Below are 26,995 nucleotides of genomic sequence, written 5' to 3'. Positions count from 1 at the left end.
TCTCTTTATTCGGGCCCAATAGGCTTAAAGATTGATTATTAAAAAAATCTTTTTTCTTTCACATTTTATCTCTCAAGTTACCTTTTTTCTCCTCAAAAATTTTGCCCTTAATGTCATAATAATAATTTCACCTGATCTTGATTTTTTTCCCATAAATTAGACTTTTTCAATTTTTTATCAACTTTTCCACTTTTGGGTTTATTTTGGGGCTTTTTCATGCTTTTAATTAGATATGAGAGTAAGGAGAAAGTGAAGGAGACAAGGCGAGAGTGGGGAATGACATGCAGAAAACAGGCCACAGGCTGTATTCGAACCCTGGTTTATCTTCTGATCATATATAGATTGACAATTGTTTGGCTGATACTACACAGAGTACAAACAGAAACCAGAACTTTTCTCAAACTGAAATCCAGAGCCCTGAGGACATACTCTATATTTCTTTGTTAAATCATTTTATAGAGATGGGGTTTGATGGATAATTCATTTTCAGTGAGCAGAGAGGATGTGGGAGGAAGAAGCAGTGATAGCAGAGATCAACAGAAAGTAAACATGAAGACAGAGAGAAAAAGGTGTAGATCTAAGAAAAGATCAAACAAACCTTGAATGTGAAGCAGAAGGAGAGATGAGAAAAGAGCAGGAGAGATAAACGTGGACGTCCTGGGACTACTTCAGGACAATGTGAGATAAAGAGAGACATAAAGAAGACTCAGAGTCTCTGGACTCACATCAGGAGGGATCCTTGCTCCGTCTTTGACCGTGTTGCCCTCCACGGTGATGTGGTACACCTGCCCATCCGTGTCTGTGAAGACAAAGTGCTCCCTGGCAGAGATGGCCTGGCTGGTCTCTGATTTGCTTTCTGCATCCTGGAGGAGGCTGGAGAGGAGAGGAGAAACATGTCGGCTTTTATTTAAAGTGTGAAATACTCCTGGTGGGATTTAAGCTTTTTGTTCTTTTCTTCAGCAGCTCAAAATAATTTAACCCCAGCAGGGATTTATTCTGTTTGAAGGGGCTCTGTGGAAAGACGAAGAACTTATTCAATGAAAGAGAACACTATAAGGCTACATCTATTACTTTTACAGAAAAATATTAAAACATGAAACAGTTAATGAAGATTAAAGAAACAGGTTTGAATCGGACTAACTTTGAGATACAAAAAATAAGGCACAAAAAAGAGTGACTCTAGAGCAATTTACCTTCTTTTTTTAGGATGGAATCTTCAAATATGATTACACAGAGCTTAAACTAGGGGGCGCTACAAGGTTGAATATAAACAAGGTTGAATATGAATATGAACTTTGCACTAAGTTTTTGCAAAGCATGGTACATTTTGTGAAAGTCTGCTAGGTTAACATCAGGTGACCACAAATCTAGAAGGCTGCCAGTCAATACCGATATCAGTAATCACAGAATACGCTGGCTTAGCGTACTGACGAAACTGCCTGCACTGTCTGCAGATGACATTTATTTATATTTTTCATAAATTTCAAGGGCACGGAAAATAAGCTGATGCTTATTTCTACATTCCTCCCTTTGTTAAACCAGGTTTGTTGTATTCTCACTTTAAGATGTTTTGAGTTTGTGATCCCGTACTTTTTTACAGACAGCGTTTCATGCCAAGGATGGAGGGATGTGTGAGTAAAGGTTGACTGACGGTGAGTGAGCCTCAAGTTTTCTTTCTCTCCAAAGACCTGAATCTGAAATTCAGTATCTGACCTGATGACCGACGACTCCACGCTGCTCTGCTCAGCGTCTGACACCGTCTGCCGGGCCATTGCCTCCCTCGCCGCCATCTGCTTCTTCTTCAGACTCTTCAGGTTGTGTGACGGTGACCACTCCTGTTCACACATAAACACACACACACAGGTGCATGAGTGCACAGATCAAACAGACTGCAGGTGGTTTGCTCCTCTCAGGACGCTCTCCTGTCTACCTGAGGCTCTGAGGTTTAGTCTGCTGGATCTCAATGTGCGACGGTCATTGAAATGAGGCAGTAATAATAGCCCCGTCGGGGGGTATGTATTATTAAGGTTACTGTGGCTTTTATTCGCACTGAGGAGGATTTTACAGCCTCTCTGTAAAGTTTGTGCAGCATAACTCTTATTTTATGAGTGTTTCTGCTCCTAACGAAGGCTCTGCTGTTTGCTGAGCTGAGGGGAATCTCAGACTAATCTGTAAAATGACCGAAACAAACCCAAGAGATGGAGGGGGGTGGTTTCAGAAAGAGAGGGTAAGTCCAGCAGAGTGTGGCTGAAACTGTGAGCTTTAATGAGCCATACCCCTCCTCTAAAACACTCTGTTTGTCGTGAGTCAGCAGATTTATCAGGATGTTACCAGAGCGGTCACGGTGGGGAAGTTTTTGGCCATCTCACGCAGCAGCGTCCCCGTCCTGATGTCCCACAGCTCCAGAGGTTTGTCTCTGAACACCACCACCAGGTACTGCCTGCAGACACACGCCACAAACACACTGTAACACTTGCACTAACCTCTTCTTGCATTCTTTCATCTAACCTGTGAATGAATTTATCATGCTTCAGCAAATTTCCTAAATGATGAATTGGAGTTTCAGTGCTCCTGTAGAAATCTAAATATTTATGCCTCATTCAGCATCAGGGTTATTTGTCTCTATCAGATGAATTATTCCTGAGTTTTAACACTCCTTATTGATTGTTTAAATATTCTTACTTCCTGTCAAACTCTTGGCTCTCCGTGTTTTGAATATGCTGAATCATGCAGCGTCTTAACCCTGTAGGGTAAACACACTCTAAATAATTTATTAAATATAAAAACTAGTTTTTTCCTTCATCAGAGCCTCTAAAATCCCGAGGAGGCTGTGATCTGCAAAATGCACAGCGAGCAGAAAGAACGGGGAAAGTTCCTCCTAACCCTATTTGAATAACACTTTGTGACCTGTAGCATGGAGTCAGTAACAGGGTGAGTTTCTAAAACAAACCAACTCAGCTGCATATCAAAAATATTAGGTAAAGCTACAATATTCCAACTTTAACAAAAAATAAATCAATGAGGAGACAGGAGTCAGCTGCCAACAATGTTTCATTAGAGGTCAAAAGCATCTTATGTAAGTACAACGCTTTTGTAAATCAGTTCGCCAAGTTATATAGTGATCCCTGTTCTCACTTATTTTGCTAACACTCTGACTTCCTGTTTGTCTGAAGATTCCTTTGGTTTGTTTCTTTTTCATGTTACAAATAAGCATTTTAAATTCAGTTCAATTCAGTTCAGTTCAGTTCGGTTCGGTTCGGTTCGGTTCGGTTCGGTTCGGTGCAGTTCAGTTCAGTTCAGTTCAGTTCAGTTCAGTTCAGTTCAGTTCAGTTCAGTCAGGTCCAGTTCAGTTCAGTTCAGTTCAGTTCGGTTTGGTTCAGTGCAGGTCAGTTCAGTTTAGTTCAGTTCAGTTAGGTCCAGTTCGGTTCAGTTCAGTGCAGTTCAGTGCAGTTCAGTTCAGTTCAGTTCAGTTCAGTTCAGTTCAGTTCAGTTCAGTTCAGTTCGGTTCGGTTCGGTTCGGTTCAATTCAATCCAAACCACTAATGCACCCAACTGTGAACCAGTTAATGCACTGCATTATTCTTATTTTGAAAAAGAGCATGAATATTTTGTCTTTTTTAAGAAACGCGTCATGGTTAACACTGGTATATTGTTACATCCCTGGTCTTAACAAATTAAACAAAAGGAAAAATAATGACTATTCTGAAAATCTGTAGATGTTGTAAAATTGGTCATATTTTTCATTTCATTCGTTTCATTTTGAGTCCATTTTTTATTCCCTCCACTGCAGAAAACATTTCTGTCCAGAGATTCAAACAGTTATTAATTTGTGTGAAAGTGTAAGTGTAGGCTCTGGAACATCAGAGGCGTCACTGTCTGTTACAGAACATTACCACCCAAACATATTCAAAATATATGCACATAAGCCAGCTCGGACAGGATATTTATAACGTATGATGGCCTCGAAACCAGGAACACAGGAAACGCCATCTCGTTTGACGCCGTCTCATAACTCTGTACAAGATTCATTTCACAAACAGGATGCTGTGTTATCCTCTGAATATCACACTATAAGAACTGATTCATGGTCTAATATGAACCAGAACCCGTTTTTATGATGATAATAAATAAACAACATTAATCAGATCTGTGTTTAGTCTGTACACTTTCAGACACGTCAGATAGAGATAAATGTGTGTGTGGGTTTAATTGCGTTTATGATAATGCACTGTGTGTGTGTGTGTGTGTGTGTGTGTGTGTGTGTGTGTGTGTGTGTGTGTGTGTGTGTGTGTGTGTGTGTGTGTGTGTGTGTGTGTGTGTGTGTGTGTGTGTGTATGTGTGCCTGAGTGTCTGTGTCTCAGGTAACTGTTTGTGTTGTTTTCTGTTCCGTAGATGCAGCAGGTAACTCACTTCAGATGAGACACTTTAATCATCTCGATGGGCGGCTCGTCGTTCCCTCGCTCGCCTCTGAATGCAAAACACCTCCCTGAAGAAACACAGAGAGATAGAAGAGGGTGAGGAAGAGGAGGAAGGTGAAGAGATGATGAAGGGTGTTTTTCCTCACACCTGTGAAGAGACTCATCTCATTAGACTTCAGTGCCAGCCCGTCCTGGTTTCACCTGTTTCACTCAGACTGCAAAGGACTCATCCTCATACCTGCTCCAATCAAAGTCTGCACCTGACGAAGGTGTCAAGGTGTCCCTTTAAACAAAACAAGGGCGCCCTGCGGAGGCTTCCCATCAACCTCGGGTTCAGAGGAGGACTCTCAGAGGCTGATTAACATGTAGAAAGATGAGTTGCCTGAGCTAGTCTAAGGCTGGGGTGACCTCCAACAGAACAAACAGTACATGTTAAAGAGAGAACTTGTGCATCGATCACAGGTCTGTACCTCCTCCCACAGAACAAAAGTGAAGCCAAAATACCCCATAAAAGGCACTCATATCTCACAAATTTAGAGCCAGAGCAGAGCAGATCCCTGTGTGGGTCTGAAGCACACTCTCTTAGTTCTGTAAAGTTCAGTGCCTCTTGCATTAGTTTGTTCCAAGAATACAGAAACCAATATCTCAAGTCGTTAATCCCTTCTGCAATTAGACTATTGAATACTTCTAAACTTTCTTTTATCTTGGCGCTGTGTATCCCTTATCTTTTATCTATCTTTTAACTTATTTATTGGAACTTGTATTTATTCATTCAGACTGACTTTTAACCTTGCCCAGTGTCATCATCCCCTTTTGGTCTGTCATGTTCTTAACTTTTAACTCTTGTGTAGTTCTTTTACTGTTGCTGTTATATCAACTTGTCCTTGTTTCTGTTTGTGTTTCTGTATTGTGTAAGCTGCTCCACACAAATTGCCCCATGTGGGATAAATAAAGTTGTCTGAATCTGAATAATGGAATTTTGACTTTGATCTCAGAACCCTAAACCGAGAAGAGAAAATTAAATCAACTCCATCCTGTCCCTCCTTATTCCTCTTCTCATGTCATCACATCACTCATTTCAGAGTAGTTTTTATATGAAATAAACTCTATATCGTCAATCGTCGTAAGAACAAACTGTAGGGACAGCAGGGGGAGCTCTGAATGTTTCAGCACAAGATAAAAATGAATTCTCTTTTTGTATCTTAAATGTAAAGGTAGAGCAGCCAGGTGGTTTTTGTTTACTTTCATTAAACCACTTCAGGTGAGCAGTTGGATTGAGTCAGAGTTAACATGAAGGAGTATAAATCTGTTGGCTCTTTGTTTTAAAGTGTCGCTCAGGGTTTCTGCGACATGATAAAGATCAGAACGATAAACAGAAGTGTTTATCTGACTATCTGCTGCATGCTTTTATTCATCCATTAACCATTAACAGCTGACTGAGCTGATGGAAATTGACAAATACATTTTCTACTTCTCTTCACGTCCTTTTTGATGTTTCTAACTCTTCAGACTGACTGAGCCATAGGAGGAACTCCAGTTCACAACCAAGTGACCATAGACCTCTGACTTTTTGTTAAATTCACTTGAAAATAAAATTAGCTTTGTCCACATGATAATGTACAGCACTATTAGTGTTTTAATGCAAATGCAGCACACTGTCATGTCCCCTCTGAGCTTTCACAATGAATTAAAATATATGTATTCATCCACACAGCTGAGTAAGATGTGCCAGGATGCTGATTTTCCATCCTGGAGTCAGAAATCTGAAAACAGCTCAAGGAACAAATCCTTTAAGCACAGAGTTTACTTTTCTGCAGCTTTATTTGAAGACTTGTTTGTGCAGAAATAAGCAAACTTTCCTTTCGCAGATTAAATGAATGCCTGTCTGTGCAGAACAAAGACTATGTAAACTCCTCAGCATTGTGTGTGTTCCAGGATTAACATGTGGAGCCTCTGCAAGATGAGAAACAGTCTCCAGAATAAGAACATATGAAAGAGTTTTTAGCTCATGCATGTTAATAAAAAAGTGTGTGTCATTCACTCCTCTGCGTGAGTGTGTGTGTGTGTATTATCAGTAACCTGCAGGGAGGACATCTAAAGTTGTTGTTGATGTATTTTCTTTCTGGTAGAGCTCAGAGCGAGCTGTTTCCTCTCGTCTTCTCTTGTTACTCTCACAGGCTAAACACGTCTCAGACCTTTTGTATCTCCATACTGACTACACACAGATTAAATTGATATTGATCTTTGCCTTCTGGCTCTCAGAGCAAAAAAGAAAAAAGTCTAATTCTGAAAGGCTGCGACCGTAACAAACCCTCGCACACACCAAGAGCTGAATCCTGCAGCCTGCACATACTGAAGCAGCCGCATTTAAAGTCAAGGACACCTAGAAGAGGCTCACACTCTGAACTCATTGGAAGAACAATAATTATGTGTGTGTATGTTAGAAAGTGTGCGTGTGACTGTGTGTGTGAGCTTGAAAACCAAAGCTAATGCTGTGCACTGTTAACTTTGACGACGGGTCCTTCAGAGAGAGTCATTAATGGAGTGACTTACACTCCACATCGTCCTGAATGAATGGATAAAGGCTCTGTGCCCAAACTATTACAGAGAACGTATTTATTATAGTGTCCGTGAGCCAGCTTGAAGCCAAACACATGGGCTTGAAATTTATAAGCAGACAAATACCACGCAGGAAACTTCTTTGAGAGCCCCTTTTGGTTCATTCTATTTCAGTTGGCTTATGCATCATCTATTTAGGCTTATTAGCAAAGGGTATAGACCTGTAGCTGTTTGCAAATCAAAGAACAATTTAAACAGTTCACACAACTTATCTTTACAAGTGTTTTCCCCAATTTCAACACTAAATGTCACTTTAAAAGTCGAATACAGTCTCAAACTATTCAGCACCCCTGAGGCGATGCAGCCGCAGAGCATCACAAAGCACCGCCATGCTTCACTGAGGAAAGGATGTTCTTCTTAGTTCCCTCTTAATCCACCAGATATCCAACAGGTCCAGAGACCAGCAACACCAAAGGTTTATGTTTTGATTCATCACTGCCTGATTTAAATATCTCCTAAGAGGACACATTTGCAAAGTTTGAGATAGAAGACATCTAATACAGGTTTGTTGTTTGTGGCCTAAGGCTAAACTACCTCAGGGAGCTATCAAACTCTGCGTCCAGATTACTGAGGAGGCAAGAGATCACAAAGATCTGCAGCAGGACTTGGTGTCAGCAAGCCTAAAGGTTTCAGTTTCAGTAAGGCTCAGACCAAACGTTGAAGGTCCAAATCCAGGACTCTCACCATCATTGACCCACGAGCAGAAGAGAAATCGGCTCAATTTCATCAGAACCAGATAAATAAGACTAAGAAGATTAGGATTCTGTTCTGTGGAGTGATAAAACTAAAACATGAACTTTTTGTGCCTCTGGAGGGAGGGAGATTTCCCCAACACTTAAAGGAGAATAACTGGATCCAGGATCGGCTTTGCAGCTTTTTGAGAGTTTATAGATCATATAAACACGTAAACAATTCTAGACAGACAGACCTCAATCCTAAAAACTTTCCCCCTATTTATAGCTTTCTGTAACATAAATGTGTGCATATGTGTAAACAACTTTTCCATAGAAACACATCATGGAGTCTGCCAGAATCCCGCTGAACAGTCCTCCAAAATCTGGTCCTGGTTTTATCACACTTAGCTTATGATCAAAAAATTCATTCATCAGTCTCCAATACGACATACTTGTCCTGCAAAGTGGCTGTCTCCTAAGAATCAAACCCGCTGGCTTTTTCCACCCTGGCACTACAGTGAAGCAAGGTGGTGCCTCAGAGATGCTGAGAATCTGTGGTGGGATTTAAAAGGGGGTGGTTGCAGCCCTCAAACCCCCAAATAATAGTGGACCAGAAGATTATGGTCAATGGAGAATAGACTCAGATTCCTGAGGATCACCCTGTCTACACTGAAGCATGGCAGTGCCTCTGTGATGCTCTGCGGCTGCATTGCTTCTTCTAGAAAACCTGCCGTGTGCTGAGGAAGGATTCAATGGAGTCAATCCAATCTGAGGAAGTCCTTTGAGGAAACATGATCAGACCCCAAAGGCCATCAAGGCTGAGTCTGAAAGGGATTCCTGGAATAGTCTAGAGAGGCCATCACAAAGATGTGCCACATGAAGGGGTTGAGAATGCAGTAGTCATTTTGTTGAAATGCAAACACTTGTAAATATTAGCTGTTCTTGTTTGAGCATCTTTTTTTGCAAACAGCTGAACATTTATACATTTTGTTAATGAACCTAATTTGCAATGAGAGCTAAATAATTCTTGGAGTATTCGGGCTGTATGGCATGAAAGAATTGCATTGCTCAATACTGCAAAAAGGGCTTTAAGTGGGATGATAGGATGTTTCTCCAGAATGCAAAATTAACCCAAAGCTCCATTTTTGTGGGGGTCTGATTAATGTCAGTGTAGCTCATTGTGACCTGCACTGAAATGATGTGAAAGCATGAGTATTGCATTAGTGCAAAGCTTTTATAGTAGAAGCTCATCTTGCAGTTAAGATGAAATCTTGCCTCCTGACTGTAAATATATGCTGCTGACTTTTCCCCAATGACACCTTCAAACTGTTATCTTTGCAGCCTTCCTTTCAGCTCTGTCTCTTTGGCTCTGAAAACACAGCTCTGTATACTTTGCAGCCCTTTGAGGAGCTAAAAGCACACAGTGGTCATTGCTGATGCAGTAATTCTTTAGATCGCTCACAGGCCTCGGCTGGGATATAAGTCACTCTGCAGGCACTTGTGATAAGATCTCATTTTCAGAGCGGAGCATCCTCTGGTTGTTCCCTAACATGGTTTAGTTTGGACCTAATTTGAAGGAGTGTGTGAGTGTCCCCAGAGGAGCAGAGGAGAGTCTCTTAGAGAAACACTCAGACACAGAATGAAAAGAGAAAGACAGAGAGGGGCTGGAGTATCTATTTCCTTTGTTATTACGGCTGCAGAAATACTCTGCGATACAGAAACCTGAAGAACAAAGGACGAGACACAAACACAGTGTTTTTAAGACTTAAAGGTCCACCATCGACCGGATCTGTCTTACAGCAGCTATTAGAAAAGAAGATCTGTGTGTGATATACATCAGCTCCAGCATAGCTTCGTAGATTGGGATTCTCGGCAAAAAGCTTTCTGTAGTTAAAGAACTGCTCATGTTCCCTTTTGTCCTCAGGCAATAGCATGATTGGATGTAAGCTAGAGTCCTCAGGAGTCAGAGTGTTTAACAGGTGATTCTGAGGTCAAACTGGGCTCTGGGCTTCAACAGTCGTGTCCAATTTCCGAGCTATCAAACCATCATCCACCTTTTCCATCAAGGCTGATGACAACACCATCTACCTTCAGGCCTGGAAAACCTGCAGTCTTGAGATGCAGACGACACCGCGCTCTACCCCCACATAACCAAGTCTTTGCCCAATGTTCTTAATACATTTTATAGCCTGTGGTGGTCTTTTTTCATCAGGTAAGAATCCAAAAATCAAAAGTCATGGCACAAAAGGCTCCCTAACTCACTTTCACATCAGTCAAGTTTCACTTCAAAAATCCCTGTGTCAATCCTCAAAACCAAAATTCTTCAGACTGCACCCAAACACAAAACAGAAACACCTTGGAAGTGAATTACAAGAAGGCTGTGGGAAATGTTGAACTGCTCAACTCTGGAGCCAAACAGCAAGAATCAATCAACATCAACATCAACATCAAACCGTCAAACTGTTTCCTTCAAATGTAGTTTGTGAACAAAAGCAAAACCTGCATTTTGTTAGAATACTGAATCAGAGAAAACCATTAAGTAAGAGCGGACCAGGCCACCTCATGAACAGCCACAATTGAACTGAGAACATTTATTGGTCTGTTACATCAGTGGCTTTTTAAAACCAAAACCTCTAACATTTGTGTATTTCATCCGTTATGGTAAATGAGAATAAACAAAAAAAGGTGTTAAATTTCACATAAACCACACCGATGAAGGTACCATTTGGCTCAAAACATATGCTAACATTCACTTACTTACCTGCCACATTTTAGTGCAATAGCTCCCAAAAAAAGACTGTACTGTTGTGCATCTAGACATCACTGAAACACTGCTTTCATGCTTGGTTTAGAATGATGAAGTAAGTTTTAAGTTGAACAGAGGTGGCGTTTTGTGTATATCCAACCTTAAAACAACTTTCCCTTCAGCTTTGGAGCAACAGCTCCGCAAAGGTTTGTTTAGTTATTGATCCTTTAATTACCAAACTCCAGAGTTACACACCCAGTTTTGTCCAAAGACCATCCAACCTTCTCTCTTTGTGTCCACTGCTCTGTCTGCTGTCAGATCCTCTGAGTAAAGGCATAAAACCTTAACAGTGAAAATCTCACTCATCTCTTTTCACTCCAACTCTGCATTCAGATTTCTTGGTTATATGTTTATTTAAATCTTCAAAGCATGATAATTAGTTTAGCATTATTCTATGAGTGACATGTGCATTAAACTGTATGAATCACAAACGATCTCCGACCTGTTCCATCAGTAAAGCTTTTTCAGCCCTCAAAAAGTCTGTGGAATGATGCACAGATGTCCACCACTAAGATACCAAACACATGGCAGTACAAGTCCATCCAGATGACCACAGACCTAAAGGGCTTCCTCATATGAAGCTGTATGAAGCTTGTGGGTTGGTCTGTGGAGGATCAACAACCCACACCAGAGCCATCGCTCTGGCCAACTTCATCAACCTCAGGTCTGAGCTGTGAAGTATGAACAAAAAGAAAACACTAAATCCTGTGCGGACGGCTCAGAGGACAGAAGAAGACCACTTAATGACCTCACCAGAGACCTCCTGCAGGGCTGCAACAGAAACCAGACTATATTTCATCAATCTGTTGCTGAGATAGATTAGACGTACCAAACACCACCTGGGACAGCTCAGAGAAAGAGAAAGAGAGAGTGTGTGTCTCACCTGTAGGCAGGTCAACGTATTGCAGCTCGTTTCGCACAAGGCCCATGTTGTTGGGGGCAGAAGTGGCAAATGACAGGAAGCTGGTGAGACTCACCCATTCAATCCCCCTGTGGACACATACACACACACACACACACACACACACACACACACACACACACACACACACACACACACACACACACACACACACACACACACAAAGAGGTTTAGTTATTAATATAACTGTAGATGTGTTCTCTCTATGATCTGGGGAGCTGTGGGGTGACTCAGACCCTAATGAGTGCAGAGAATCAGACCAACAGGTGAGAGATGTGAATGTTTCTGAGCACTGGGCTCAGTCGGCTCAGGGAGCTCAGCCCCAGTGCTGTAATGAGATGGTAAATTGCCACATGATTAATTAGTCAATTTCCCCACTAAATGTAAATGAGATGCTAAGGAGCCAAACCTCCTCTGGACCGGCTGTTCTGGGCTACAGGCTGCCCGCCTCATTTCCATAAGCACCTCTGCTGCCCTCAGAGCAGAGAAACAAAGCTCACAGTTCTGATTGTGTCATGATGAACGTCACAGTAAGGAATTGAAACACTGGTTGTAGTCTGAGGAAGATCGACAGATCAGGCGCATGCATGCAAAAATGTTTGGATGGAGAGCAACCGCTGGAGTTCATAGACTTCTGAGATCGAGGGATCAGAATTCTGCCTTTATTCTCATAATTCTAGGCCTCCAGCGTTTGCTCCCCATCCAATCCATGCATGAGACTGATCTGAATGATCCCTCATTTTTCTATGGCACACACTGTATGGAGGTGATTTTTTTTTTTTTCAAACTCAGAAGCTAAGAAAATATTCATCCAATCAGAAACATGGCTCAAATGACTGACAGGCAGGCCCCCAGTAGCCTTTAGTGTGGAGGCTCAAAGCCAACCCAATTTCCAATATGGCCCCTGTTGAGGATTTGCTTTAAACTGCATTTCAGAAACAGACGGGTGATGTCACAGACACTACATCCATTTATTATACAGACTATGGGTAAAAGGCAACAAGAAGACAACGTCACTTAAAAGCAAGTTGGTAAAAGTTGTTTTGTATTAAGAAATGTTTTTGAAAATGAAAGTGAATCCCTGAGCCTTATCCTCAAGCAGCTTGTTCCGAAGTCTCAGTTTCACTGTAAACTGACCATTTTTAATCATTCTCAAGATGCGAACTGTATTGTACACAAAGCAGCACACATAACAGGAAGTCTGGGTTGGATGCCACTTCCTGTCACCTGCTGGCTACAGTAAATATACCGACATGCTGAGACTGACTCTGAGGTGAGAACTACAAAAGTTATCCCATGTATGACAGTATTTCTCAACATCTTGCTTAGTAGAATTGCAAAAATTTGCAATTAAAATGAGTTTCATCTTACTAGCATGTTTAAAAACAGAGTTACAGCGTGCTTTACAAATCCAGAATGAAAGTAAAAAGAGAAATAAAAGAGAAATGTGAGGAGGACAAAAAAACGCAAATAAAAACCAAAATAATGAAGACCGGCAACAGATAAAAGGAACTAAAACATTAAAAATTAAAAGCAACAAAAGATTAAAGATTTAAAGATCCTGCTGGAGAAAAGAAAAGATAAATAAAATAAAAGCAGCATTCAGAAAAAAAACACTCATAGATCAAACCTTAAAATGTGTTAAAAAAGATCTAAAGAGCATATAACAGCAGCGAAAAGAGCATATTTTTGATGTTTAAATCCTGTTAAAGTCAAGACTAACAACCACATTTTTTTGTTTTATGTGTTTTATTTTGAACTTCTACAGCAAAAGTTTGTGTCAGTGTACTGATCGATCCTCTGCTGTGGGTGAGATGGCGCTCTGAACTTAAAATGACTAAGAAACAGGTTTCTCTAAATGTCCGTTTGGCTGACTGTTTGGCTCATGTTACAGAGAATTGAACAGTCTCATGAAAAATGTGAAGTGTCCATCAGGGTCAGATCACACCTGAATGTATTCAACAAAGTTTTGTGCTGCTCAAGGTATAATAAAGTTGAATTTGAAGCCCTTTTTTTAAAAAATATTCAGTCTCCTGTGCTCTTGCTGAGGAAGGTAAACTCAGTCCCCTGGTGTGTAAAGCTCATTTAAGTTTTTGGACTTTTCTGAAGACAAACTTCTCATTACAAAGCTCTGCCTGAACTAATGCTGTTTGCCAACAATCAATCTCTTTACTGCATTAATTGATTCAATCTCGCGCTTAATTAATCTGCTGAAATAGTTCTGCTGCTCATTTGAGAATACTAAGTAATGGAGCACGGCGGGCTGCTTCCTGGCACTGGCCTGTTGCATTGTGGGGAATCAGACGGTAGTGCGATGCTCTGATTTCACCTTTCACGGATAATTAACTGAGTCTCTGAGCAGAGGAGCGACAGGGAGAGATAGCTGAGTTTATAAAAACTGAATAAAGATAAATTTACTGAACATATCCTGCAGATTGTAAAGCACCCATCCTGTAGGAGCTGACCTAAAGATTTCATTAATATTCATTCTGTGTGCTGAAAAATTAAATATTGAATCTGTTCCTAATAAACCAAGTGTTTCAAGAAATGTGATGCTAATTACAAACTTCTTCAAACCAATTTGAAACCAGCTTGGCTTTTCTCCATTTTTTCTAAGAAAATATAAGAGCATCAGACACAGTAAAAGATGTTTTAACCACCTTTAACCCTGCATATAACTGTTAAACAGTCTGTCAGGGCTCTGAAACTGAGTTCGTGGTGACTACACCCACCCCCAAAAACACCAGATGGGTGCTTGCATGCTATGCTTGTTTCTCTGCTCTGCTCTCTGTCAGCTTTTAAAGCCACTACAATTAAGTCTTTTAGATCTGTCGTACAGATGCCAGGTTATATCAGTGTCTGCTGCAGACAGAGACATCAGCTGCTCCCTGGGCTTTATCTGAGCACTGTTCAGAAAGAGCTGAAGAGCCTGATGTCTAAAGAGCGCCTAAAATAGAAGGAGAATCAAGAAACACGAAAAGCAGGCTCCACACAGATACACAGTTATAAATAATGAATGATAAATGAGATGGAATATTTTATCATATTTTTATACATTCAAGACAAATAAAACATCCTATTATGCCTTACAAGTAATGATTAAGTAATTATTACATGTTGGGCACCAGTTAGCTTGGTGGTATAAGGGTCTACAACATCAGCTGCAGCCCGCAACCCTTTGTTGCATGACAACTTTGGCAGTCCTATTGAATGAAGACAAAAGAGCCCCAAAAAGAGGGGACATTGTGTGAATACATCAACAAATGCATAAACTGATTCACAATGTGCAGATTTGCAAATGTGTAAAATATTACAAAAATGAGCACACAAATACACAAATGCATGCACAAATTTAAAATGTCTAAACTGATTTGCAAACAATATACAGTCTTAACAGGCTGAAAAGTTAGTTACAACTGAGGTGGGTTTCCCAAATGGTTGTCTGTGTACATGTGATTTTTGGTACAGTCCTGTTGTGCCAGTAATCTGCAAATGAATAGAGAAAATCCATCTGTAAGAGGAGGGTTAGTTTCCCCTGAGCTAAGGCTCCCAGGTGTAGGCTGCCAGGTGGAGCACCATGCCTTTGTCGCAATGCATTCCACACCCTCTTTGACTCTTTTGGATTATTAAGCCGCTTTGTACTCCTTCCATTGTGGTGCAGTAAAAAGGATGGACAGTTCATGACTGGTGTAAGTAAAAGTAAAAGTTTTTGATTTCGGTTTAAAACTGCCTATCTTTGTGGGGAAAATGCTCATGTGTACCTCTGCAGAATAATTTCTATGCAAATCAGTGTAAAGCTTTGTGGATTTGCACACACATTTGTGAATACCCACACATATTTGTAAATCTTTTACACATTTGCAAATCTGTTTATACATTTGTGGATCAGTTTCTGCATTTGTTGATTTGTGCAGGCATTTTTGGATTTGTGCAGACACTAGTGGTTTGATTTACACACACAAACAATTTTGCTATAATTATAGCTCCATAGTCCTGCACCACAAACCCCCTTTCCTCTGATTGGCTAGCCCTCTGGGCATAGCTACCAGCAGACCTTTGTGTTTGAGGCCCCACCCCTCCAACATGTCGTTGAGCTCCTTAAGTAATGACCTCATCATTTCACCAAGTCTTGGGAAGATCTCATGGAGATCTTTGGACACCTCTTGAAGATCTCGTGAACATCTGGTGTTATTTCTCAGAACGGAGTGTTATGATCAGTTTACAGACAGATTAAGGGACTTCTATAACGTATGATTATGTAGAGGTTTGAAAATTTTCACACGCTCAGCCTGGTTAAGATTCATACCCTCATTAAGAAAATAATAAGAGAATGAATATTTTCTGTTGGTCAGGAGCACTCACTTTTTTTGTACAGTAACTGTTTTGTGTCACAGCTTTATATTCTGGTCCTAAGTCTGTAGATTTATTCTTCCATTCTCTCAGAGGAGCTTCAGAAACTGCCTTCCATAAAACAGGCGTACCAATTCCTCCTCCCCGACATGCTGAGCTGACAGCGCTCTAATTACGTGATTACCAATCGCTATGAATCCTCTAATGAACCTGAAAACAATCAACAGGAAATCAATCAGCCTGCAGCGGACAGAGGCCCCCGGGTTCCTGGACGCGTCATTTCACTGATTTTTCATCAAAAGGTGGAATGAGTTGTGTGCCACTGGGATCAGATCTGCTGACCCGGGAAATGTTCTGCTTTATAGGGACACAAATTCTCACCTGACTTCACACGAGTGCACGCTGAGCTCTTTGTGCAGGAGGCCGCTGGTCAGGTTGTAGACCAGGACGGAGCCATTACTGGTTCCTGAGAGAGAGAGAGACAGAGAATAAATATAAGACTGAGTGACAGAGATAGAGAGAGGTCAGAGCCTCACTATACTCCTCTTAGCAGCTTCCAGCCTTCAGCAGCATCAAACGGGCCGCGTGTCACAGTGACACCTGTGTGTGTTACCTGTCACTGCAGCACATCAGACCCGTGACAAACTTTCAGCATCTCAGCGCTTCATCTGCTACAGGGGAAACAACAAACCTCAACCTGCGGCTGATTAAAAGCTGCTGCTGACGTCTGACATCCTGATCTCAGCTCTGCAGAGGATCCACAAAGAGCTGCTTTATTTATAAAAGTACCCAAACTGTAGCTGAGGAATCAAAAAGTTAGAATAAATTTAGAAGAACTAATAAGTAGGTCTTCAAATATGCATGGAGCATTGGGATGCTCCTGCAAGCTGGTTTGGATTCAAGGTTGAAGAAATATTTCTCTGTGTGGAGCTGTGAAGTAACCTCGCTGTGAGGATTCTGAATAATTCTGATTCTCTGAGTATCTAAAGGACTGATCCTGAATTGTAGTTCTGGTCTTAGTGAGCACACCATATCTGCCAGCACTCCCAGTTTGAACTCTTGATTTGTAATTTCTTCTGATTTCCCTCAGATTTTCAGGTTGATACTGTAACGGACTGAGTGGGTTGTTTGTTTTAGATAATGGGAATGTGCTACTGTGAAGATGACTTATTTTTTTGCAGTCCAATAAACCGTTATAATCAAACTTGGATTACGTCTCAGGGTCTCTTTTTCAGATGCGACAATACCAATTAAAAGCCTGCACACAAGATGTAGATGCATGGCATATGAAAATGTTGAGGTGAGGGGGAAATCTCTTTGTCAGAGTCTAATGTTGGCAGGTATGGAGCACACTTTACCTTTTAATTGGTTATTTTGTGCATGTTTGTGCCAGGAGCACAGTGCGCTCATGAGGATAGGTCATTGTTTTCAATGAGAAAAGCTTTTCAGATTCACACATCCTTTGTACCACTGAGCCTAACATTGTATGTGTTTAAATGTGAGCTGTCCAATATACTTGTATCCTTTAACATTTCTTTCTGTTTTCTGAGTAATGTTACCTCAGAAAGTGACGGAAAAGACACCATGTGGCTAACTCTGACAAAAGTCTCAAAATTTAAGCCTCTACTTCTTCCTCCTGTAGGAGAACAGATGCTTCAAACAGATTTAGATGACACTTGAGGATTCAGGTTTTCTGCTGAGGTAGACTGCAATTGCTCCCTATCTTTCTCTCCCAGTTGCATTTAGTTGTTTATACCCAAACTGATCCTCTACCACCAGCTAGCAAGCTAAACAAGACAGATCTGGGTGTAAACAATAGACTGTAAAAAAAAAAAAAAAAAAATGGAGGTCATCTTGCTCAGCTCTAAGTGAGGTCACCACATAAAACTGCTCCCCCTGGTGGCTGGCTGCAGTATAGGTAAAAAAAATCTGTCTCTCTAGTCACTACAGATGGGCTGTGGTCAAACTTTAAAAAATTAGTGCACCTTGTAGCAATGTTTCTCGTGCCCGATTGTTGTGGTGATTTAAAGATGTTATTTGGCTGACTTGTATTCAAGTTTGTTTTTGTTTTGTTTTTTTGTTTTTTTTTAAGAGTCGTGTTTTCATTAGTTATTAGAGGTTAAAAAACAAGTTTTTACAGTAAATTTAACTAGGATTTACAGCTGCCGTTCTTGCGTATTTTTTTCGGGGATTGTAAATTATGTTGGGAGGAGGACCCAAGAAGAGACTAGACTCTTGAAAGAAAAAAATAATCATTATTTTTGTCACCTGGCTCCACTCAGATTCTCCCAGAATTCCTCACAGTCTTTACTGCACTGACTCTGGCTACTCAACTGCTACCAATGGCTGCGCCTGTGATGGGGGTATTTTGGCTTCAAAACCGTACAATGGTAAATGGCGGAGCCACACTGTCCACTCTATATTCAGTCTCTGGTTTAAACACATCACAGATTCCTGTTCAAGTTTTCCTTGCTTTTATAATCTGGCTGTTGTTGTAGCTGATGTCCAAAACCCTAGAGACGTTCAGACCACCTGATAAAGGTTTCTCCATCAATTAAACTGTCTCTGCTGCAGTCAGAAACAAGAAGCCATTAAAAGCATGGAGATATTTAAAGACAGAGCCTTGAAAGTTCTTCACCACATCTCGAGCTTGTCAGGAAACTTTCTGCAGCAGATGTGAAAGTGAATCAGTAGTCGTTCCTGTTGTTTGGGGAAGGTTTCCTCTGGCTGCAGCGCTCTGTAACAACCCAGAGAGTTCACAGCTGTCTGCTCCCTGCTTTATGGAGACACAACATCTGGGAGTGTGTGTGAGATTGTGTGTGTGTGTTCCTCTATACCCCCTGGAGAGCCAAGAGATGACATTAAGTGAACAATATGGCTGAAGGATCAGCAGGTAGCAGACAGGTAGCACACTCCTGATTACAGACATCATGATGAGTATGAATTTAACCGTTACAGCTGCAATTGTACAGGTTTTTAGGTAAAATGTTTTAAACTTTAAGTATGAAAAGGGTTCAAACACCTGAGCAGTTCTATAAGCTATTGTTTTATTTACTTGTTAAAAAAATGTGACATTTTTTGGTACCCATCCCTATCGATGGTTTAATCATGGAATAGTCATTCCATACATCTCACATGCAACCCGTATTAACTCAGTATCCTGGGTTTTTTTTTTTCTTTTGTTATAGTAGGTTCTGTGTTTCAGTCATATTTTGGGTCACCCAAAGACTGCCAGCCTTTTTCTAATCTGATTACTTAACCTGAATTTTAACACAAACTAAAAACCCCCTGAGCTCATCTGAAGTCTGAGCTCATCTGATGTCGAGCTCAACTATCCCCACAAACTATGAACAGAAGAATTGATATAACCTCTGAACTTTAAAAAGAGTGTTTCCTCCTCACAGAGCTGCAGAGGACAGAGAGGGAGTCACTTCAGCTGATAATTGTTTTCTGCTCATGAGCGTGCTGCAGCAGCTCCCTTCACACCGACACACGCCTCGGTTTTATGTTTTATTCTGCAGCTGGAGGAGGATTTCCTGTCCCGGTTCTTTGTTCTCTTCATGCCAACTCAAACGAAGCAGGAAGGATTCAGGAAACACAAGTGTGAAAATAAATGAGGCAGGGATGTGTGTTTGTTAAGGTTTCTGACACGTCTCTGAGCTCTCAGAGCAGGAGGCTGCAGGTTTTCATCGACAGGTCTGACAGAGATTACAGATTCAGACAGGAGAGCAGGAAGTGCTGCTTCTGGCTGCACAGGTTTGCTCACCCTGGTCTTTGGAGGTACAGTTTTGTCAGAATGTTTCACTTTTAGACTCTGCAGGACAATTTTACACTGCAGACAAATGATGTGAACTGAAAATTCAGGTTGAGCAGCTGTGCTGAGTCAACCAGCAGCCCACACACCATCTGTTGAGTGACAGAGTCCTGCAGCCGCTGCAGAAATCCCTCTCTGATTGGATGGCTGCATATTGTTTTCTGAGTGGCTGATTCTAAAGTCCTCTGACTGAGTCCAACCTGTGCCTGACAGATGGATAAGAGCAGCGTGGCCTTTTCAAACAGTCATTAGCTATCGAGGAGGAGTCCTCTGTGGCGCTCAGGTTGTCCCTCCACGCCACAGAGAGCCTCTGAACGCCACACTGTGTAGGCTAAAGGTGGTTTTATTGATCTTCGTGTCTGTGGGTGTAAGTGTGCCCATGCATCTCTGAAGTATGATTAAATTATGTGGGCTATATCAGGAACTGAACGCAGATGATTCCTCAGTCTGACAGCTGAGAGAGCAGAACATCAGCGCGGTGCCGGGGCACGAGCAACCACACGAGCAGTCACACAAACTCTGACAGAGGAGAGTCCGCTCTCACATTAAAACTTCTATCAAACCATGCATCTCTAATGTGGACAAGATAACTGAGCAGCTTTTCAGGACGTCTCTCTAACCGAGCAGCTGTCTCTTAGGAGCGCCTGATGATTTGTCAGATTAAATCTCATTCAGATTCATTTGTTTGCCATTTACTCACTCAAAAGATCAGCACAGTCCGACAAAATCACCTGTGAAATCAATCTGAGAAATTGAAGCTTAAATCTGTAGTTTCAAATGTGGCTGAGAGTGTAAAACAGGCGTCACTGAGTTAAAGACACTGTGAAACTCCTGATTTACATGTTTCATCATGACACCATTTACAGGAACGGATAAATTAAACCTGTTGGGGTTCCTGGAGGAAATAAAGAGCTGATTCGATCTCATCACGTTTCTAACATGAGCTGAGGACATGTCTGACCTTGTGATTGACCCTCATCAGCAGCTGTTAATTTCCTGTTCCATGCTCGCAGTGATGAAGATCCTTCATCAGAAGTGCTTTTAGGCCTAAACTGTTAAAACATGTGGACGTACGGGAGATTAAAGTGTGAATCTCTGCTGCACGCTCAATCAGCACCGTGCCCTTTGGAGCCCTCATCACATCCTGATCACTTCCTCTGTGTTTACAGAAACATTTTATCAAACAAGACGAGCTACAGATGCTCAAAGTATCTGTACATTATCATCCTCTTTGTGGCATCACACACTTTGTTCAGAGCATTGTGAGCAGGTTTACGTACCCACAGCCAGCAGCGGCTGGTAGTGGTTGATGTTCTTGGTGGTCAGAGGAGGACACATGCGGATGGCGAACGGCGGCAGCGGCAGACCAGAGAGCAGGCCGGTCAGGAGAAACTTCAGCTGCACCTCCTGCTGGTTGGATGACGGAGGAGGAGCCTCGCCGGCTATTAGCGTCTGACCTGAAAACAGGATATTTAAAGGTGTGAACTCAAAAATATCATGCACATTGAATATAACATCCTTTATATTAAAATGGGGTCAAAATGACTGTCCAATGAGAGATAAGGGTGCAAGTTTATCGATATTTTGACTTCTCACTGCAAAATCTGAAATCTAAAATGGTGTTTATATCTCACACTTTTAGAAGGAAATAACCCCCAAAGCAGAACTTTTAAGGTGGACATTAAGTGCACAGGAAGTAGATTTAGACCTTGGTTACAGCTGTCAAAAGTTTCCTTGTTCCAGGAGAAAATTCTTGCTGTTAAAAAGGGTCTAAAGCTTGGGACATTACATAGGCCCTGGTTCCTGCTACTGTAAAGCACCTAAAATTAGGTTCCTAGGATTTTGGATAGATCCCATTTCATGTTGCTGAAAAGCATCAAATGTAGGTTCCTGGGACATTAATTACATCCTGGTTCAAACTACAAAGTTCCTTAATTGGTTTCTGGGGTGAATCATACAATTGAAAAGTAGAAAAAATTAGGTTCCTGGGATTTTATCTATACCCTGCTTCCCCCTGTCTCAAAAGTTTCCATGTTTCTGGAGAAAGTTCCTGCTGTTGACAAGTACCTACAGTTAGGATTCTGGGACATTTTTGAACTCTGATTCCTGAACTTTACAAAGTACAATGTAGAAGATTCCAAAGACTTTATCCAAACCTGGTTCTTGCTGTTGAAAAAAACCTAAATTTGGGTTCCTGGAACTTAATCACTACCCTGGTTGCTGCTGTTGAAAAGTAGCCAAAATTAGATTTCTGGGATTTTGTCTAAATCCTGCTTACTGCTGTCTGAAAAGTTTCCTAGTTTCTAAAGAAGGTTCCTACTGCTGAAAATTAAATCAAAGTATGTTCCTGGTACTTTATTCTACACCTGGTTTCTGCTGTTGAAGAGCACTTGAAATTGGGTCCCCGGGACTTCATTTAGACCTTGGTCTCTGCTGTTGAAACATCCGTGTTGGAGCTGTATTTATTTTCATCTAATTCAAGGAGAGAAACAAAGCGCTGTGTTTCATCCATCTTTAATAGGGGCAGAATCAAATCAGTCGTAATGATTTAAAGTCAGTTTACTGCCTTACATGAAAAACATTCTGTGTGATTAAAAGTTCATTTGGGAAACCTCCTGTTCTGTTGTTTACTCCTGACTTGACTCATCTATTATCCACATTGTGTTGATGTGACTGTGTTAAATACAACAATAATAAAGTGTTCATTAAAATTAGTGAAGCTGATCCACTCCAGTCCATCCGTCTGAAGACTGAAGGCGTCTGAATGAGGGAGATTCTGTACGCATCACAAACTTCCTCTGAGGTTCTTTATGACGTTTTGTTCTCAGTCTGATGTGTTACACGGACTTTCTGAAGATTTATAGAGGAACTGAATCAGCCAGCCATGAGGCTTTCATTAAAACTGCAGTCACATTTTATCAGACTCTGACAGAGCTCCACACACAGACAGGGACAGAAACGTGGATTCAGACAGGTTAGAAAGGAACAGAAGAGCTTACTGAGTGAGGCTGACTGATACGGCTCTGTGTGTTAGAATAAAAACAGTTATCAGATCACATCTAAAACCAGGACTTACGAACTGAGGAGAACCCAACACACATCTAAACAACAACATCAGTATCTGAACAGACTGAAGCTGCATTTATAAGAGAGACCAGATTTCTGTCCTGGAGGGGCTGGCTTCTTTCAAGAGAGGGTATTGCACTTATTTAAGTCTTTATTCTGTCCCTCTGGTGCCCCTGTAGTATCCTTATATGATTCACAGCTTGTGAAAATCTCACTTTTCTCTTCCTGGTGTTTTAGACAACCCTTTTTCAGCCTCTGTATAAAACCCTTCATTGAACTGCTGTCTCTTTAAGCATCCCCACCCTATACACCCCCTTCACTCTGATTGGCCAGTCCTCTGGAGGCCTGTTATGGGCGGAGCTTTGGGCAGCCCTTGGTGTTTGCACCCCTGCCTCTCCAACAGACCAGCTAGAAGATCCTTATGTGATGACCTCATAATTTCAGCAAGTCTTATAAAGATCTTGTGAAGCTTATGTGAAGATCTTGTAATCCATACTTAGTCTTTACAAATAATTCAGGTGTCATTTTTGTCTTTTCAAATCTTGAAATACGACATGTTTCTGGACTTTTCAGGTAAATGTGGTTCATATTGAGTCTAATAAAACTCTTTTACTCAATATAAGATGTAAGCACTTCATCACATTTCATTTTTTTGTAATGTGTTGGCCTTCAGGAGCAAGATGTGATTGGTCATTGGCATCAGCTTAAAAGTCTAAATCACACAACCTTATAGAATAGAAATAAAGTCCATCACATAGTATTTTTTCCATCTCTCAGAGCCCCTATCTATCTCTGTATCTGTGAAATCAGTGTCTACTCATGGATCTCTCTCGTTTTCTAATCTATAACTGAGCTCATTGGCTCCCTCCACAGAAAACCTTTAAACTCAGACTAACTGATCTAATCCAGAGATGTTCTTCAGCTGAGCTGGAGATAATAAGTGGATTTAAGTGTGCAGCAGATAAAGAGCTGTTCGTTGTTTCCGGAGTCTGTGGGCAGTTAATGATCCCACAAAGTGAGACAATTAAAACACAACACAATGTTTTATCTATATGCTAATCCATTTACAGCTTCATGCCTGATTATATTACACTTCCAATGATGTGCGAAAGCTTATTTTCACACCGACACATCCCAATATCTATACTGTCTTCCCTCAGCTCTGGGGTGTGATGCTAATCCTACATTGAGACACTTAATAGCTGCTTTAATGCCTCCTAAATGGGCAATCATCTCCGTCTGTGTGTTTGCTGCAGAGCTCAGGACTTCCTCTGAGGGGAAAATAACCTTAAAGTTTATAATTGGCAGCAGCTGAAATCTCTGAAACGGCTTTCTGTGCATCAGGGATTTAATTTCTCTCACTTAGCGTCAGTGCAGCTTGAAGTTATGATGAGATAAAAACACACCATGGATAGGACAGGAAGTGAAACTGAGCATCAAGGTGAGTCTGCCTGTCTCTCTTCAGCATGTCCTTAAATCACACTCTGACTAAAAATGATGTTTTCTGAACTTTAGTAGCCTGCAGGCCACTAACACACACTCCGTACAATGACTTAAGTCAGCAACTGTCACACACAGCATGGCTGGAGGCAGTGTGTGAGTATGAGACTGTGTGTTTGTGTGTGTGTGTGTGTTAGGGCACACACAGCAAATCCTCTCTTCTTATGCAAACATAACTACGACTGCTCCATCTCCCTGAGGTCCCCGGCTCTTCACTGACAGTCAGAAAAAAAGAAATCTCTCTTTCATTACCATTCCATCCACACAATGCTGTTTTGATAGGTGGCTCTGTTATAAATCAATCGAGAAAGAGAAGTGGAGACACATCACAAGCTGGAGGATGAGATGCTGAAGAGGAAAGAGTGAGAAAGAGGAAGAGTGGAGGACTCAGGGGGCTCTTAAAGACAGAGGAATAATGCAGAGAGGAGGAGGAGGCAGCAGACACACATTAAAGCAGAAAGACTGTTAGAGCCTGAGGCCAAACAATTAACCAAGGACAGGGTCAGAGTACAGGAGGGGAAACATCCTCTGTGTTCATAAAAACCCTGTTGAATCATAGGAAAGAGGAAACTCATACATATATTTATCACAGATCTGAGCGTGTGCATGGTAAAAGGTGTAAAAATAATGAACACTGACTTACGTCAGATGGTTATGAAGGTGAAAGTGTTTCTCAGAGGTGAAGAAGAGAAACTTTAGCTATAACGAAATTTAACTGTATGAAACCTAAAATACCTCAAAGTAATAAATGTCCGTTCAGCTTGTCTAGATTTCTGAAATACGCAGGGGTTAGCGCGAACAATTTTCATGTAAGATGAAATTTCTGTGTGGTGCTTTGGTTTTTGGTCCGGTTAGCCAAAAGAAGTGAGTGTGTGTTCAGATGTCTCATGTCTGGATTGCCCATTTCTCTAACAGCACACACTGTATGGGGTGAATATTTTTTTATAATTCGGCATTTAGAAGACATTACAAGCAAAAGTTCGACCAATCAGAGGCAGAGCTCAGCTGATGTATAGGCCAGCGTACTATGGCTGTTCGTAAAGAGGCTCAAAGCTTGGCCCATTTCAAAAATGGCCCCTGTAGACGATTTACTCCAAAATTCTGGCTGGGTCCCAAATGCATACTTCTGCACTCACACTTACTATTTTGAGTGCTTAAGTGCATTCACACTGACAGTATGGAAAAACACAGTGCACTCGATTTCTCAGTTGGTGCACTCAAAACGGTAAAAAAATTATGTGTAGAACACTAGACACTTCTCACACTCAATGGTTGCCGTAATGGCTTTGTAGAGGAAGTAGGGCTATGCAATAACTATTGGACCAATAATGATCTAATCGATAATAGGAAAATTATTACATCATTCTGATAGGTCCAATAACATTTTTATTTTGTCAGCACGGCAGTGTCCCACTTCTACTATAAGACCTGAACTGCCAGCAGTGAATGCTGTGTTCAAGCGCCGTTGCTTTGTCCCTGTTGCACATAAACAATAGAAGTATGAACTCAAAAAGGCTAAAAGAATGACAAAAGAAGAACTGTGAATTTTTGTCTCACCTTTTACAGTATTGAAAAGCATAGTAAGGGCCTGGTTCAAAAAAGGCTTGGGTCTGAAATGCTTATTTTGCCACACACTGTATGGGGTGAATTTCTTTTCAAACTCAGTGGTTTAGAGGATACTGAGATCGTGAGTTTGCCCTTTCAGAGGCACAGCTCAGCCCTATCGCTGTCAGAAAGGAAGCTCAAAGCCTGTCTTCTTTTAGATAAAACAGAAGTAAAAACATTTGTCGTTGTCCTTACTGTTGTTAACTCAGGTGTAAGTGTGTGTAAAGTGATGTTTTCAGTCTCACCAATCATGCTGTTCAGACACAGATCCTGGATCTTCTTCTGGTTTGGAGCCAGAGGAGTCCCACAGAAGGAGACAGGGGAGTAAAGAGGTGACAAACCCGAGCTGGGAGAGAGGGAATAATTTCAGAGTCAGAAAACACAGCACATGTTGTTTGACGAGTGATAAAAGATTTTTTGTGTGCAATAAATTATAGACCAACACGCTGCATCCTGGTATTGATTGGACACTGCTGGATAAAACACGGAGCTGACTCCAGAGAAGTGTTTGTGATTGAGGTTATATAACCAGAGTTTGACCTGTAATCACACAGAAGCAGCAGAGCCAAAAATCCTGCTCTGAATAACTCTTTTTAGCCTCTGTGTCAGAGAAACAAACTGTATCTCAGGGGATATCAGCTTTTAAAATGAAGTGCTGGGCCTAAAATCTGAGCACAAAGTGAATCTAAGGATGATTATCAAAGATCCTCGCTGTCTTTGAGTTTTCCTTAAATAGAAACTCATCTGAAGCATCACAACTCAAACAAAGTTATAATTAGACTCAACATGCCATTGCTCTTTAATTTACTGATTTAGCTACATCTTCAAGCTAGGATTCATCTGCTTCTGATTTCCTTTTAGGAGTTTGTCTGTCGAGTTAAAAGCGTTAAAAACGCCTCCTCGACAGCAGCGAAGGAGCCATCTGAGCGTGCTCCAGCACAGACACAGGGAAGGCTAATTTCAGGTCAAGGCATCTAATGTTGAGGTCTTTACAGCCCTCCTGGGATCTGGACTAAAGATCTGGCCTGAGGACTTGCTAGGGTTCAGCTAACGTCAAATCAATTCAGAAGCAATCAGAGCAGCACAATAACTGACAGATAGCATCAAGACAAACCCCAATGATGCCACAATTAAACATTTAAAAGTTATTTTAAGGTACAGAAATTTTCAGTGAACTTTAAGAAAAGGTGAGAGCTTTAAACGACTGTATGATGAACATTT

General features: G+C 41.2%; 1 protein-coding gene across 1 annotated transcript in view; it reads right to left on the bottom strand.

Moving 5' to 3' along the window:
- The window catches only part of wdr11 (WD repeat domain 11), a 71,621-nt gene that overhangs the window by 25,317 nt on the left and 19,309 nt on the right, over positions 1-26,995 (bottom strand). The window contains exons 9-16 of the mRNA XM_074675795.1: positions 26,020-26,120; positions 20,884-21,060; positions 16,171-16,255; positions 11,401-11,507; positions 4,411-4,486; positions 2,332-2,440; positions 1,714-1,835; positions 726-873 (exon numbers count right to left, since the gene is read on the bottom strand). Of these exons, the coding sequence (XP_074531896.1) occupies positions 726-873; positions 1,714-1,835; positions 2,332-2,440; positions 4,411-4,486; positions 11,401-11,507; positions 16,171-16,255; positions 20,884-21,060; positions 26,020-26,120 (925 nt within the window). The remainder of the gene's footprint in view (positions 1-725; positions 874-1,713; positions 1,836-2,331; positions 2,441-4,410; positions 4,487-11,400; positions 11,508-16,170; positions 16,256-20,883; positions 21,061-26,019; positions 26,121-26,995) is intronic.

Source organism: Halichoeres trimaculatus, unplaced genomic scaffold (genome assembly GCF_033239565.1).
Source record: "Halichoeres trimaculatus isolate MK-OKI-2021-1 unplaced genomic scaffold, fHalTri1.1 fHalTri1_scaffold_8, whole genome shotgun sequence".
Lineage (NCBI taxonomy): Eukaryota > Metazoa > Chordata > Actinopteri > Labriformes > Labridae > Halichoeres > Halichoeres trimaculatus.
The sequence above is the reverse complement of the archived record's forward strand: the minus strand, read 5'-3'. Positions and strand labels throughout refer to the sequence as shown.